The 13,919-nt window shown below is 59.8% G+C and overlaps 2 protein-coding genes and 2 long non-coding RNA genes across 17 annotated transcripts in view; 2 read left to right on the top strand and 2 right to left on the bottom strand.

Annotated features, from left to right (window-relative positions):
- MAP4 (microtubule associated protein 4) overlaps positions 1–3,667 on the top strand; it is a 143,575-nt gene extending 139,908 nt beyond the window's left edge. For 11 of the 12 annotated variants that reach the window (XM_030266886.4, XM_030266883.4, XM_030266887.4 and 8 more), the window contains 2 exons: positions 1,789–1,927; positions 2,033–3,667. In XM_030266886.4, the coding sequence (XP_030122746.4) occupies positions 1,789–1,927; positions 2,033–2,040 (147 nt within the window). In that variant the 3' untranslated portion in view covers positions 2,041–3,667. The remainder of the gene's footprint in view (positions 1–1,788; positions 1,928–2,032) is intronic. The other variant, XM_030266882.4, reaches the window with a different exon arrangement.
- A 1,055-nt stretch (positions 3,668–4,722) lies between these two features.
- LOC140682560 (uncharacterized) lies at positions 4,723–5,893 on the bottom strand. Its single transcript, XR_012054393.1, has 2 exons — positions 5,751–5,893; positions 4,723–5,714 (listed from the first exon to the last, which is right to left on the bottom strand). It is a non-coding gene; the product is annotated as an uncharacterized lncRNA (long non-coding RNA).
- On the top strand, positions 5,663–6,461 carry LOC140682559 (uncharacterized). The gene is made up of 2 exons (XR_012054392.1): positions 5,663–5,820; positions 5,892–6,461. It is a non-coding gene; the product is annotated as an uncharacterized lncRNA (long non-coding RNA).
- Positions 6,462–7,184: 723 nt separating this feature from the next.
- Positions 7,185–13,919, bottom strand: part of DHX30 (DExH-box helicase 30) — a 31,061-nt gene continuing 24,326 nt past the window's right edge. For all 3 annotated transcript variants that reach the window (XM_030266895.4, XM_030266893.4, XM_030266894.4), the window contains 9 exons: positions 13,520–13,695; positions 12,088–12,294; positions 11,689–11,770; positions 10,771–10,964; positions 10,538–10,697; positions 10,143–10,300; positions 9,597–9,700; positions 9,380–9,519; positions 7,185–8,892 (listed from right to left, as the gene is read on the bottom strand). In XM_030266895.4, the coding sequence (XP_030122755.3) occupies positions 8,657–8,892; positions 9,380–9,519; positions 9,597–9,700; positions 10,143–10,300; positions 10,538–10,697; positions 10,771–10,964; positions 11,689–11,770; positions 12,088–12,294; positions 13,520–13,695 (1,457 nt within the window). In that variant the 3' untranslated portion in view covers positions 7,185–8,656. The remainder of the gene's footprint in view (positions 8,893–9,379; positions 9,520–9,596; positions 9,701–10,142; positions 10,301–10,537; positions 10,698–10,770; positions 10,965–11,688; positions 11,771–12,087; positions 12,295–13,519; positions 13,696–13,919) is intronic.

The raw sequence follows: 13,919 nt of genomic DNA, 5'->3' as shown, positions 1-13,919 counted from the left end.
CCGTCAGGCTGCTGAGATCCCCGTGCTCTGTGCTGGCAGAGAGCCCCTGGCAGTCTTGGGAGCATTTCCAGATCCATGGAATGCCCAGAGCTGGAAGGGATCTGCAGCTCTGTTTTTGTGGGGGTGAGAGCAGAGCACAGCTCTCATGGCTGATTCATCCCCTCTCCCCAGGAACACAAACTGTCCCCAGCCTCGCTCTGCACGCTGCAGGGCTGCCTGCAGCAATGGGACATCTGTGCTCAGGGAGGGGACATTCTGTCCCTGAGGGATGTGTGGGCATGGCACAACCCCGGGGAGCTGGGAATTGGTGCTCAGGGAGTCACTGAACAACCCAGGGAGCTGGGAATTGTGCTCAGGGAGTCACTGGACAACACAGGGAGTTGGGAATTGTGCTCAGGGAGCTGGGAATTGTGCTCAGGGAGTCACTGGACAACACAGGGAGCTGGGAATTGTGCTCAGGGAGCTGGGAATTGTGCTCAGGGATTTGGGAATTGTGCTCAGGGAGCTGGGAATTGTGCACAGGGAGCTGGGAATTGTGCACAGGGAGTCACTGGAACAACCCAGGTAGCTGGGAATTGTGCTCAGGGAGTTGGGAATTTTGCTCAGGGAGTCACTGAACAACCCAGGGAGTTGGGAATTGTGCACAAGGAGCTGGGAATTGTGCTCAGGGAGTCACTGAAGGGACTCGTGACACCCCTGCCATGTCAGGGACATCTTCCACTACCCCAGGCTGCTGCCAGCCCCAGTGTCCAGCCTGGCCTTGGTTTGTCTGGGGCTTTGTGTGTGCAGAAGGGCTCAGAGCTGGGCTGAGCTGTTGTGTTGGAGCCTGAAAGCAGCAGTGCTCAGTCATTCCTGGCAAAGCAAGGGCAGAGGGCTTGGCCACTGCTCAGGATTCTCCTGTCTCCAGCCCTGTATGGAAACTCCATCCTGGCAAATCGTGGCTGAGGGAAAGCTGGAAGGAGCTGGAGAAGCTGCTCCTGCGTTGGGAGGGATGTGGAACTTTCTGTAAGAGAATTCCAGAGGACTGGAGAGGCTGGTGTGGACACTGGTGCTGTTTGCTGGTGAGGGGTGCTCCCACCCAAGCTCCAGAACCTCACCTGTTGAGGTTTATTGTGGCTGTGGAGTGTCCCCCTGCCCCGGGTGTCTGTGCTGGCAGTGCCTGGCAGTGCTGCTGCTGCCCCAGTCCTTCCCAAGGGGATCTGTCACCCGTGGGACCCCTCCAACGGCAGGGGGCTCAGCTCTGCCCCAGGGCCAGGAGCTGACTCCAGGTGGGATCAGCAGCTCTGCTGTGGGGCCAGAGCAGGATGGGATTCTCGGAGCTCTCACTCCTGGCTCATGGCTCAGACTTGAGGGAAAAGGGATCCTCGTGTGAGCTTGGCCTCCCCGGTTTGGGACCCACCAGCTGCTGGGAACACGGGATGTGGAGTGGTTTGGGATGGAAGGGACCTTGAGGAACACCCAGTGCCACCCCTGCCGTGGCAGGGACACCTCCCACTGCCCCAGGGTGCTCCCAGCCCTGTCCAGCCTGGCCTGGGACACTTCAGGGGCAGCCCCAGCTGCTCTGGGTGTCCCCAGCTCACGATCCCGTGTCACAGCAGTGACCCCTCGGCCGCAGCGCACTGCGGTTTGTCCTTGGCACTCCCGTGCCAGCTGTTCCAGCTGTGTCTGGCAGCTGAGCTCCAGGCCCCGAGGTCGGTCAGATCCCGCAGGACCGGCCAGCATTTGCTTTCCCCGGAGCGGAGACTCCGCTGCCATCGCCCCGTGTCACGTTTGTCATTGTCCTTGCAGGCGGAGGGCGGCGCGGAGCCGGCGCAGCTCCCGCCGCAGAACGGAGCGGGGCCGGGCCCGCTGCGGGAGAACGGCGTGGGACCGGCCCCGGCCGAGCAAAGGGAAATGCAGAGCCTCGACACCCACATCCAAGAAACAAGTAAGTGCCGGGGAGGGAGCCCGGCAGCCCCCGACCGCTGCTAGCGACGTCCGCGGGGTTGCCGTGCCTTTCTTTTAATTCGGAAAATTGCCTTTTATCTTCCAGGCATCTAATGATGACATTATGGTATCGTCTTCCATTCCCCTCCTGTCCCTTGTCTCCTCCTCTCCCCGCGTCCCCTTGTCCCCTGCCCTTGTGTCGCTGCAGATTGAGTCTCCCAAGTGACGTTCCGTGCGAAGGCCAAGGCTCGAACGGACCACGGAGCTGAAATCGTCGTCTCCAAACCCCCGACCCTTTCCAGCAGCACCCGCCCCCGGCGCAGCACCTCGGCCAGCGCCAGCCCGGCCTCCGCTGCCTCCCCATCACCATCACCACCACCACCGGCCGTGCCCTCCCAGCAAGGCTTGTGACCCGGCCCCGCTCCACCGGGACCAGCTTGGCTCTCTTAACCCGGCCCTGCCTTGGGTGGGAAGGGGACGATGTTCCGCGGGCCGGGGTCCCTCCGTGCCGGTCTGGGCCGTGGGTGCGCTGGGGCCGGGCCGAGTTAACAGGGATAAGCTGTGATCTTTCTTCTGGCTCTTTTTTTAACCCCCTTCCCTCCTCGCCGCTTCAGTTCTGCCGCCTGTGGGATGCCGATAAATCCCCTCCACACTCGTTAGGCTGTTTTAACTGTTGACTTGAACCTTTTATTCTTTGTGACGAAGTGTTGATGAATTATCGTGTTGAACCCGCGCTAAGTTTCCTTTTCTCTTTCCTTCTTTTCCGACCCGTAGGAGAGTAGGGACATTTAACCGCTGCTGCCGTGCCGGCTTCTTACTGACATATCCAGCCGTTGTAACTTCTTTGTTGTTGTTTGGGGTTTTTTCTTTTTAATATTTTAAAACGATGGAGCGAGTTCATGGGATTAAGCCATGTCCGGAAGGAAAGGCGCAGGAATGTGTAAAGGGCAAACTTTGCTGTGAGAGCTCAGGTGGAGCCTGTGTTGACCTGGAGATGCGTTAATTGATGCTGGAGATGTGTTAATTGATGCTCGCGAGCCCTCCCGGGGTGCCTTGTGCCAGGGTGGTTTATTTATTACCGGCGCGGCCGAGCTCTGGGATTTCTCCCGTTTTTCCAGGGCAGGGGCAGGAGGGCAGGGCCGGGAGTTGTGAGGCTGCAGCAGGTCCGTGGGGGTGTGGGGATTGTCTGGGGTGTGTGGGGGGTTTTTGGGGTGATGGATGGGGGACCCGAGCGAGTGCCGGGATGAGCGGGGACAGCGGGACAGGGAAGGGCAGCGCTCAGCTCATCCCGGGGCAGCGGGGCAGGGTCGGTGCCAGGGAGTTGCAGCTCTGACTAGGAAGGAGATGTAACCACTCTTGGAGCTCCTCGTTTCAAATGACACTAAAGAAACGAAATGTAAATAAATTGAAACAAAACAAAACGCAAGTGTTCTTGGGTGGTCAAACTAATTTAAAGAATTAAAAAAAAAAAAAGAAAAAAAAAAGCAAGCAGAATAACAAAACACTGGGATCAAAGAGAACTGAACCAGGCGTGTGCTAAGGGGGGCTGCTCCAGGAGGGGACAGAGGGAAGCCTGCAGCTTCTCGTGCTTGTGGGAGTATTTCTTTGGGAAGCCAACAACGACACGATAACCCGGAATCTGTATTTACACACAAAGATTCTTATTGCACTTGTATTTTTTATATTAAAGTTTGCATGGTTTCTAATAAAATGGCATTAAAATGTACTAGTTTGCATCAAAGTCGTCTGGTAGTTTCATAAGTGCTTTTTCATCTGAATACAAATTCAAACGATGCAGATTTGCACCTGAAAGGGGCGGTTATATATACCCAGAGACCTCCCAGTGCTTCCCTTCCTCTTCTTCCTCCTCCTCCTCCTTTTCCTCTTCCTCCTCCCCACCTCTCCCCTCCGCATCCCTGTGATCCCAGCCGGGGAAGGCGGCCGTGCCGTCGCTCCCTGCCCTCCCGGTGTGTCCCGGTGTGTTCCCGGAGCGGCCCCGTCCCGGAGCCCCGCTCGGTCCCTGTGTGCCGGTATATATCACTGCCCGCCCGTGACGCTTCCTTCTTTCTTTACTGCTAAATTCTCCACACCAGCTTCAGCTTGGCAGCCTCGCCTTTGCTTTGCTCGATTCTTTTTCCAACACTTGAATTGAGGGAAAATTAGAAGGAGAGGAGAGGAGCAGGGTGAACCCCTCGGCAGGCCCGGGAGGCTGGAGCCTCCTGGTTCCCAGGCTGGAGCCTCCTGGTTCCCAGGCTGGAGCCTCCTGGTTCCCAGGCTGTGACCAGCCAGGGTGGCCTTGGCAGGGCTGGAGCCGAGCTCCAGGCTCCCAGGCCGGGCAGGAGCGCTGGCAGCAGGGTTTGTGTGCCGGGCAGCAGCCGGAGGAGGAGCTGGAGGCTGAGATGTCGCATTCCTCTTGCTGCTCTTCCTGGGACACCCCAGGCCTGTGGTGGCCTGGGATGTCATTCCCTGGGGTGCCCCGGGATGAGATTCCCTGTGGTGTCCCGGGATGAGATTCCCTGGGATGTCCCGGGATGAGATTCCCTGGGTGCCCTGGGATGAGATTCCCTGGGATGTCCTGGGATGAGTTTCCCGGGGTGCCCCGGGATGAGATTCCCTGGGATGTCCCGGGATGAGATTCCCTGGGATGTCCCAGGATAAGATTCTCTGGGATGTCCCGGGATGCGATTCCCTGGGGTGCTCAGGCGAGGCCCCGGGCAAAGGGAGGCAGCCGGTCCCGGTTCAGGGACTGCAGGAGGAAGGCAAGTGGCAACATTGCACTTTATCTTCTGAGATTGCAAAAAGCAAACGAGCCCTGCCCCGCTGCGAGGGGACAGTGGCGTCACCTTCTCCCTGCTTTTCTCCGATTCCCGATGATTTCCTGAGCACCGGGCGGAGGTGGCTGCGTGCGGTGCCCAGGCTGTCCCTGCCCAAAGCCCGGCCCAGCCGAGCCCCCGGCCTGTGCTTCTGTGCCACTTCTCTAACACTTGTTGTGCCTGTGTTTAGCTGACGAACTAAATCCAGATACACTAGTTTGCCGTGGTGTTTCTAGGACAGCTTCAGTTTTAATACGGATTTCTTTTTTGAGTTTATTTTGAGGAAGCGGCTGTACATATTGCTAGGCTGGGAAGGAGCCGTGTGTGGTGGGAATGATTTTAGTTTCCCGTCCGGAGAGGTGGGATGAGCTGGGTACTGCTGAGACCTTAACGCTGCTGGGGAAGGGGCTGCGGGCGCCGGTGGCTCCATCGAGGGCTGGAGGCAGCAAATCCGGGGGGGAAACAGGAGCTGAGCTCTGAATGAGATGCAAGTTGAATGTACACGTTCCTGTCCCGGGCTTTGGCCGCACTGGGGGACTCTGGGCTGGGCAGGGGCTGAGCGGGGCTCCGGGCAGGGCTCAGCAAAGGCTTCGCAGAGCTCGGGGCGAGCAGCGGCTGAGCCGCCCGAGGCCGGTGGGGAGGCGGCGGGGCCGGGGGCGAGCCCGGTCCCGGCGGGGCTCCGCTTCGAGCCACCGAGTCCGGGCCCGAGGCCGCCCCAGCGCCGGGCTCTGCTCGGCCCCGGCCGCAAACTGAATGTAGCTTTCTCCTCACGCTGTCCCCGCGTCGTGTCGGTGTCAGAGGGGCCCCGGGACCCTCGCGTGTTCGTGTTTAGGCAGAATTCCCGGTTGTTTCGGAGCTTGGTGGCGGTGGCGGCCTCGGGGGTGACGGGGCTCCCCTGAGGGCAGGGCCGAGTCCCTGCGGAGCCGCGGCACCTCCGGGCTGAGGGGAAAGTGAAATGTCCCCGAGGCCCGGCACCTCCGGGCTCAGGGAAATGTCCCCGAGGCCCGGCACCTCCGGGCTCAGGGAAATGAGAAATGTCCCCAAGGCCCGGCACCTCCGGGCTCAGGGAAATGTCCCCGAGGCCCGGCACCTCCGGGCTCAGGGAAATGTCCCCGAGGCCCGGCACCTCCGGGCTCAGGGAATGTCCCCGAGGCCCCATGGCCGGCGGGTGGGGCGGAAGAGGCTCCATGGAGCAGCAGCAGCACGGAAAGGGCTCTGAGGGGCTCCGGCTCCCCCGCTCCCTCCCCGCACGGTCACCCACCAGCCCCGCTGTCCTCACCTGGCACCGAGCGCAGTGACCGGGGCGGGGGCTCGGCCCGGAGGGCGATCCCGGCCCTCGGCTCCCTCCGTGGGCTCGGGAAGCCACTCAACCTCTCTGCCTCAGTTTCCCCATCCGCAAAGGTGGGGGGGATTCAATTTTACCTCACCGGGCTGTTGTGAGGCGTGAGCAGCGCGTGACGTGTTCTCTAAATGTGACGTGTTATTATTATTTTGTGTCATAGGATTATTCTGCAGGGCGTGCCCGAGGAGGGGGACTCCGCTGGGGAGGGGAGGTCAGTGCTCGGTGTGAGACAGCGGCCCGGGGGAGCCCATCGGTTGTTTCTGCCTTTGTGTCTCCCCTCCCCGGGGGCTGTACGAGCGTCGTCTCCTTAGCAACATTTCCTGACTCGATGTTGTGGTTCTTACTATTGTAAAGGGTTGAAATAAAGCTTCTAGATGTTCCTCCTCAGGCTGCCGTGACTCTGTGGGGCAGGAGGGGCCGGGCGGGGGCGGTGGCACAGCCCGGGGCAGCTGATGTGCTAAGGAGGGGCTGGAGGAATTTGGGTGTCTCTGATTTGAGCCCCTGGAGAATTCCCATCCCTGGCTTTGCTTCCCAAACCCGGGCTCAGAGGGGAAGGGGCTCTGGGCTGACAAGGGCTCTGTGGGAGCCCCGGTGCCCACGGCACAGCTGGCACAGCCAGAGGGTAACAGCACCTCCAGGAGGTGTTCTGGCCACTCACACAGATAAAGGAAAGGTTTCCCACCCTGGCTTGGCCCTGACCGAGACCCCAAACAGGACTGGGAGCCAAGTTCCAGGTGCCTGTGCCCGGAGCAGCTGCTGCCCCGCTCAGCACCCCCAGCCACGGGCACAGGAGCTCGGGGACACCCTGGTTGGCTTCCTGGGCATGGGCGGCTCTGGGACACGCTGGGATGGTTTCTCCAGACACCAGCAGCCCCAGGACATCTCCCTCAGTGCCAGCCCCCTGTGCCCACAGCCACTGTCCCCTCGGTCGGTGTGGGGGCACAGCGTGGTCCTGCAGCCCCTCAGTGCCCCACGGCAGCTCTGCACCTCTCCCAGCAGAAAAGCAGTTGCTGCTGCTCTTCCATACCCCAGGAAAGGCACAAAATTCCAACCTTTGCAGAAAAAAAAATACAGTAAAAAAAGAATGAAGAGGACAGAGGCAGTTCCTACTCTATCCCTTTTTATTGTCTTTAATCTATGTTGTAAAAAGATCCAGTATCACATAACAGCCACGGAAGTATCCCAATATCACACTAGTTCGGAACCATTTAGACAATAGCTTAGTCTTTTTTTTTTTGTCTTTTTTTTCCTTTTTTTTTTTTAAACCTGCTGGAAGGGAAAACCATACTGCCCATTATACAGGCCAAAAGAAACAAACACTGGTCAAATAATAGTGACAACCTCAAGCAAGTGAAATGAAGATGAGCAGTTTGGAGCGACCCCGGGCTGCAGGACTCCAAGGGCCCCGCGCCGGCGTCCCCACGGCCGGGGGCAGCGGAGCCTGGGAAGGGCCCCCCCGGCCTTGTGCTGGCACAGCCACGGCGCCCTAAAGCCCATGAGCAGAAACTTAAATGGCAGAACTGGGAGAAGCAAAGGGTGGCCCCGGGGCAGGAGCCCCTGTGCCATGGAAAGGGCCTCGCTCCCATTCCCGGCTGCAGGTACAAAGAGCGTAAGAAATGGGAATAAAAAGAAAGGAGCCCAGGCCCCGGGGGGCACAGCCCTGGGCCCGAGGGCTCCCGTTACAAACCCCGACCCTCACAACAGCCCTGTGAGGTAGGTCACTGTCTTCTTCGGACAGAGAATCCAAGGCAAAGCTGGGATTAAACTCCAGATTCCTCAGTGAGTGCTGTGCCTGTCGCAATCCTCCTTCCACAGAAATATGGTCCCTGTTCATAGAAAACAAAGGATTTTGTGCCTCTGCTCCTGGCTTCCCGCAGGAGCGGCGCTCACAGGCAGCCTGGCAGCTACAATCACGTCCTGTGTTGCACAAGGGACAGGGATCCGGCCTCCTCCACGTGGGGAGAAGAGGAATTAAAAAAAAATCATAGGAACAACGCAAGAGGACGAGAAGTACAGGCAGGTTGGGAAGGACGAGTCACATCTCACACTCAGACGCCACGACTGTGCTGGGGCTGGCAGGGCCCCTCGGATCCCACGTGGAATTCCTCTCCATCCCTGGAATTCCTCTCCATCCAGTGCTTTCGGGGCTTCCTCCATGTGGAGAGTGGAGAGTCAACGATCAGCCGGAGCCGCTGCATCCACGATCCTGGCACAGCCGGGACATCCGTCCTCCTCTTGAGCCCGGAGCAGCTCTGGCCCCGTGGGGAAGGGGCAGAGGAGGGCCCGCAGCAGTCGTGGCCTTGCTCCCGGTCCTGGACGAGCGGAGGAGGCGGGTGGGCGTCCACGGAGCTCGCGCCGGGGTCCGTCGGCACTCCCAGTCCTTTCCCGGCGGGACTGCGCTGCTCTTCCCACGCGGTGACCATGCACGGAGCCGACAGCAGGAGATTCAGACAACATTAATCTTCTAGGATGGAGAGAGATGACTTCACAAGGGATAAATAGAACTTTATTTAAATAAACATTTGTGAACATCTTTATACAAATTACAAGTCCCCACACGAGGCTGCAGCTCCGCCTACGAGCCGAAGCTGCCGGGAGGGCCCTTGAGCAGATCCACCAGGATGTCGAGCAGTTGGCTGTGCTGGTGGTGCAGGTCCCCGGGGATCGCGGCCATCTCGTAGCACAGGCACGTCTCCACCATCTTGGAGAGGGACACGCGGAAGTCGCGCAGCAGGCGGATGGTGTAGGAGTCCCCCTCCAGCACCAGCAGGTCGCTGTCCGTCAGGGACACCGTCGCTCGCCAGCCGTCATCTTGGGGGGAGGGAGAGCGCGTGAGCAGGAACGGGGCTGCTGGGGCTCCTCTGCTGCCCCTGAGGCAGCTCCTCCCCACGCCCGTTCCAGCCCTGTCTGGGGACTCAACTGGGCCAACAGCTCCACAAACGCCAGGCAGCTCTGAGCAGGCACTGGGATCCTCCCAGTTTCCCACAGGAGGTGACCGATGGCAGAGCCCTGCTGAGCTCGCGGGCTAGAGACCGACTGCAGCAGTGCCAAAACCCCACAGGCTGAACACACACGTCCCCAGGGACTAATGGGATCCTGCCAGCTCAGCTCCTTGCCCCAGGATGATCAGGCACAGCCCTAAGGCCCAGCCTGCCGGGGCTGCTTTGTCTCCCTGCAGAGCAGCAGCTGGGAACAGCTCACAAACCATCACCTCCGTGGCCCCGCTGCAGCAATGTGCACCCAGCCCGAGAGCCTCGGGAAGCAGGAATTGGGGCCAGGGAGCAGCTGGAGCACTCACCTCGCACGTGGATGTCGGTGTCGGTCATGAGCAGCACAGCCAGCGGGTGCACCTGCGACGAGTCGCGCACAAAGACGCCGCCGTTGGACTTGACGGCCATGAAGTAGGTGAGCCAGCGGCTGTAGAGCTTGGATGCCTCCCTGCAGGAGCAGCTCTGTCAGCCCAGCCAGGCCCAGGCACGGCCACGGCCTGTGGGATCCCCTCCCCGATCACCCACCTGTTGATGGTGGACTTGTGCAGCAGCACTGTGCCGGCCTTGGTCCGGTACGCGTAACTGTTGGGCTTGAACTTCCCCTGGCGCGTCACCTTGCCTTGTCTCACCTGCCACGGGAGGGGACTGTCACACACCTGACAGCCACAGCCACCCCTCTGACAGGGGGAGGGCAATGACCCCTCCACTCCCAGAGCTCCGTGGGTTAGTGGAGCGCGTTCCTGGGGTGATCACACCTGGCCGTCACCCAGTGCCATCACAGACAACAGCGGGAGGAAGATGCCACCTCAGGCAGCAAACAGGAGAAAAATGCCACTTCAGTGGCTCCCAAACCCAGTGATAAGAACCTAAACACGGACCCACACAAGCTGAGGTGGCCACTCCTCGTGAGTGGGGCTCAAGGACAGCACTGGAGTGCAGGCTGGAGCCCAGGGCAGGGCAGCTGGCTTGACACTCACTCCCAAGAGAGCAGAAGCTTCTCTGGCACCTCAGCACTCCCCAGTGCCACCTGCTGTGACAGCCATCCCCGCAGAGCGATGGCAGTGCCAGTACCTGGATGAGGTTGGGGTAGAGCCCAGCCATGAGGACGCCCTTGACCAGTTCCTCCTCCTCACTGTACTGGTTACACACGGACGAGGGCATGGTACAGTCGGAAGGGGATGACACCAGGAAGGCTTCATAGAGGTTCTCAGAGAACTGCTTGACAAGGCCTGGAGGGAGGAGACAGCCCCAGGGATGAGATTCACCCTCTCCTTCCCCCCAAGGAACGAGTCACCTCAGCAGGGCAGGCAGCACCAGTCTGGGCTGGGACAGGAGATCTGTCCCGGGCCAAAGCCAGACCCTGCCCGGTCCCGCGATCACCGGCCCAGCACAGCCCGTTGGTGCCATATCCCTGCCCGTGCAGCAGTGCCCGGGGCCAGGGGAGGGTAGGACGGCTCTGAGCTCACCGTTGATGAAGCGCAGGCTGGGCCCGTACAGGTAGTAGTCCTGCAGGTAGTTGTCCCGGGCACGGCTGTCCCTGCGCCGCAGCACCTCCTCCCAGCCCGCCACCGCCCGCACGAAGGCCAGGTGGTCACTGCCGCTCTCCCGGCTCAGCACGGCCTTGGCCTGGGACAGGGACACAGCTGAGCCTCGGGCAGCCCCGGGCCCTGCTCCCCGCCTGCGCCGGGGGGCTGCTCACCTTGTCCACCTCGGCGCGGTTCTGCAGGCTGCTGCTGAAGGGGTCCCGCGTCAGGCACGACACGATGACCAGCAGCGGGTGGAGGCAGCGGTAGATGGAGGCCAGGACGATGGCCTTGGCCAGCCGGGGGTCCGTGGAGATCTGGGCCAGGCGTTTGCCCAGAGTGGTCAGGGCTTCCCGCTGGTCCAGCACTCCTGCAGGAGAGCCACCCGTGTGGCACACCCATCAGCTCCCAGTGCAGCCAAAACAGGGGACTGGGGAACTGCCAGGGTTGGGAAGATGTGGGGTGACCTCCAGAAGAGGCACACGGACAGGGGCCTGCAGTAAGCACCCAGAACCCCCAGGTCTAACTGAGCTCAGGACAAAGAAACAGCTGTCACAGCCACAGGACCATCCACAGGGCCCAGGCCTCAACTCCAGATCACCAATTCCCTTCCTTCTGTCACCCACCTCTGATTCCAGATCACCAATTCCCTTCCTTCTGTCACCCACCTCTGATTCCAGATCACCACTTCCCTTCCTTCTGTCACCCACCTCTGATTCCAGGTCACCAATTCCCTTCCTTCTGTCACCCGCCTCTGATTCCAGATCACCAATTCCCTTCCTTCTGTCACCCGCCTCTGATTCCAGATCACCAATTCCCTTCCTTCTCTCACCCATCTCTGAACTCCAGATCACCACTTCCCTTCTTTCTGTTGCCTCACCTTTATTTTTTTAACCTTGGGAAACTATCCCCGATTTTTAAGCAAAGCAATGTGGGAAATAAAACAGCACAGGGCAGGTGGTTTGGGAAAGTCACTGTCAACTGCTATCCCCATCCAGGGACAATCCTGCCCAGTCTGCCCCACAGCAGCCTGTGCCAAGTCCCATTCCCATGCTGAGAACAGCAAACGTTTGCAGGACACAGGATTGCCTCACCAATCTCCTGCAGCAAGATCACAGCTTCATCCACAGCTTTAATGTCAGGGCTGTCCAGAGCCTTGGAGAGAAATTCAACTGCCTGCAACACAGCAGGGGAAGGGAAAAGGGAAAAAGTGAGCCTGTTTCCCATACAGGTGTGAGAGCTCTCGGGAACCCAGACTGCAGCACAATTCCCTCTTTGTTTGCCTCCAGGGATATGAGCTCATCCCTCTCCATTCCTTCAAGCTTCCAGACACACTCTGTGATCTCAGGGATCTCCGTTTCCTGGTCTGAACTTCCCAGGACAGCAGTATGTTTAGCCAAGCAGGAACTCAAGCAATCAGCCCTTGGGCTCTTCCCGCTCCTGTCCCTGGGGCTGCACAAACCCCCGAGTCCCGCAGCCAGTGCCGTGCTCACCGTTTTCTCTGGCATGTGGATCTTGGCCTGCACCACCAGGTTCTCCAGGGGCGTGCGCAGGATCTCGGGCACCTGGTACGTGGGCATCTTGTCCAGGCGGCTGCGCGGGAACAGGTGGTAGGCAAAGCCCGACTGGCAGCGCCCGGCGCGCCCGCGCCGCTGCACCACGTTGGACTTGGACACCCACACGGTCTCCAGGCAGGACACCTGCGGGGACAGCGGCAGGGTGAGTGCTCCCGCAGCTCTGGCCTGCTCAAACCACAGAACCCCAGACTGTTTGGGGCTGGAAGGGACCTTAAAGCCCACCCAGTGCCACGGCAGGGACACTTGCACTGTCCCAGACTGCTCCAGCCCTGTCCAACCGGGCCTTGGGCACTGCCAGGGATCCAGGGGCAGCCACAGCTCCTCTGGGAAATCCATTCCAGCCCCTCCCCACCCTCACAGCCAACAATTCCTTCCCATATCCCATCCAACCCTGCCCTCTGGCAGTGGAAGCCATTCCCTTTGTCCTGTCACTCCAGGTCCATATCCAAAGTCCCTCCCTCTGCCATCTTTCCTCCCAGCCAAGAGAACTCAGACTCTCGTGAGTGATGAATGCTCCCAAAGGGCCAGGGAAGCCTTTCCCACTCTCCTGCCTCGTGCAGTGCCAGTCTCTGTCCAGCAGCAGCTCTGGGTGCGTGGATGGGACCAGATGCCACCTGCTGGACACCCATCCCTGTCCCATCCCAGGGCTCCTGATCCCAGCCCTGCCTGGGGTCTGCATTCTGAACTGGGAAAGACTGGGCAAATACCAAAGGGCTGGGTTTAAACCAGCCCAGAACTGTTCCAAGGTGTGAATGGCCCTCGGAGATGTGTTCTAGAACAGGGGCAGAGGGAAGTTGCCGAATCCCTTTTCCCAACAGCAACAGTAGCACAGTTGCCTTCACTTTGTTGCAAAGGTGTACAAACGAGCCTTCCCAGGCTCAGGGCCCAGCACTGCCAGGAATGGGCCTGGGGGCAGCAGATCCCCCTTGGAAAGCTGAGGAACAGAGATTGGGCCAGGAGAGCTGGGAACAAGAGCAGGATCTAACAGGTCGGGCTGCCCTGCGAGAGACAGCAAGAGCTTTTTGATGAAATCACTGAAAAAGGCTGAAAGCAAAGAGAAAAGCTACTGGCGTTCTATGGTGAAGCAGAGCTGGGAAGGGAGGAGGATTTGACTTAAATTTGTTTGAAAAAACTCAGAATCTGATGGGGAGCCTGGCCCAGAGCTTGGACACAGCAAACACTGATTGAGGAGTCAAGCACTCTCCCCAGACAACACAACGCCTGTGCCCCAGGGGCCAAATGGGAAGCAGCTCCATCATCCCATTAATGGCACCTCCAGTGTTCCTGTGACCACAGCCCTCTGCTCCAGAGGGTCCTAAACGAGTCAGAGGCAGCAGGGCAGCAGTACCTTGGTCTTGAGGTCGTAGCGCTCCTCCTTGTGCGTGCCGCTGTCCACCACGTGCACGATGTCGTTGATGGTGATGGAGGTCTCCGCGATGTTGGTGGCCAGGACGATCTTCCTGACGCCCGGTGGAGGCCTCTGGAAGATGTTCTGCTGGTCCATCATGGGGATGTTGGAGTGCACTGGGAAACCAAAGCAGAGTCAGGCCCGCCCAGCTGAGCTGTTCCTTGTACCGTCACCTCTCACAGGAATGGGGATGCCAGCTGCCAGTGGGCACAGCCAGCAGCTTCCAGACCCCAGGAAAAATCTCCCTGCCAGCCACAAGTCACTTGGGAAGGCCTCATTTCAGTTGCTTCAACCCGTGGCTCAGCAGCAGCACGAGCTCTGCTCACCTCCTGTCCCAGAG

The sequence above is a fragment of the Taeniopygia guttata genome, chromosome 2 (assembly GCF_048771995.1).
Source record: "Taeniopygia guttata chromosome 2, bTaeGut7.mat, whole genome shotgun sequence".
Classification (NCBI taxonomy): domain Eukaryota; kingdom Metazoa; phylum Chordata; class Aves; order Passeriformes; family Estrildidae; genus Taeniopygia; species Taeniopygia guttata.
Note: the sequence above shows the minus strand (reverse complement) of the source record. Positions and strands in the feature narration are given on the sequence as shown.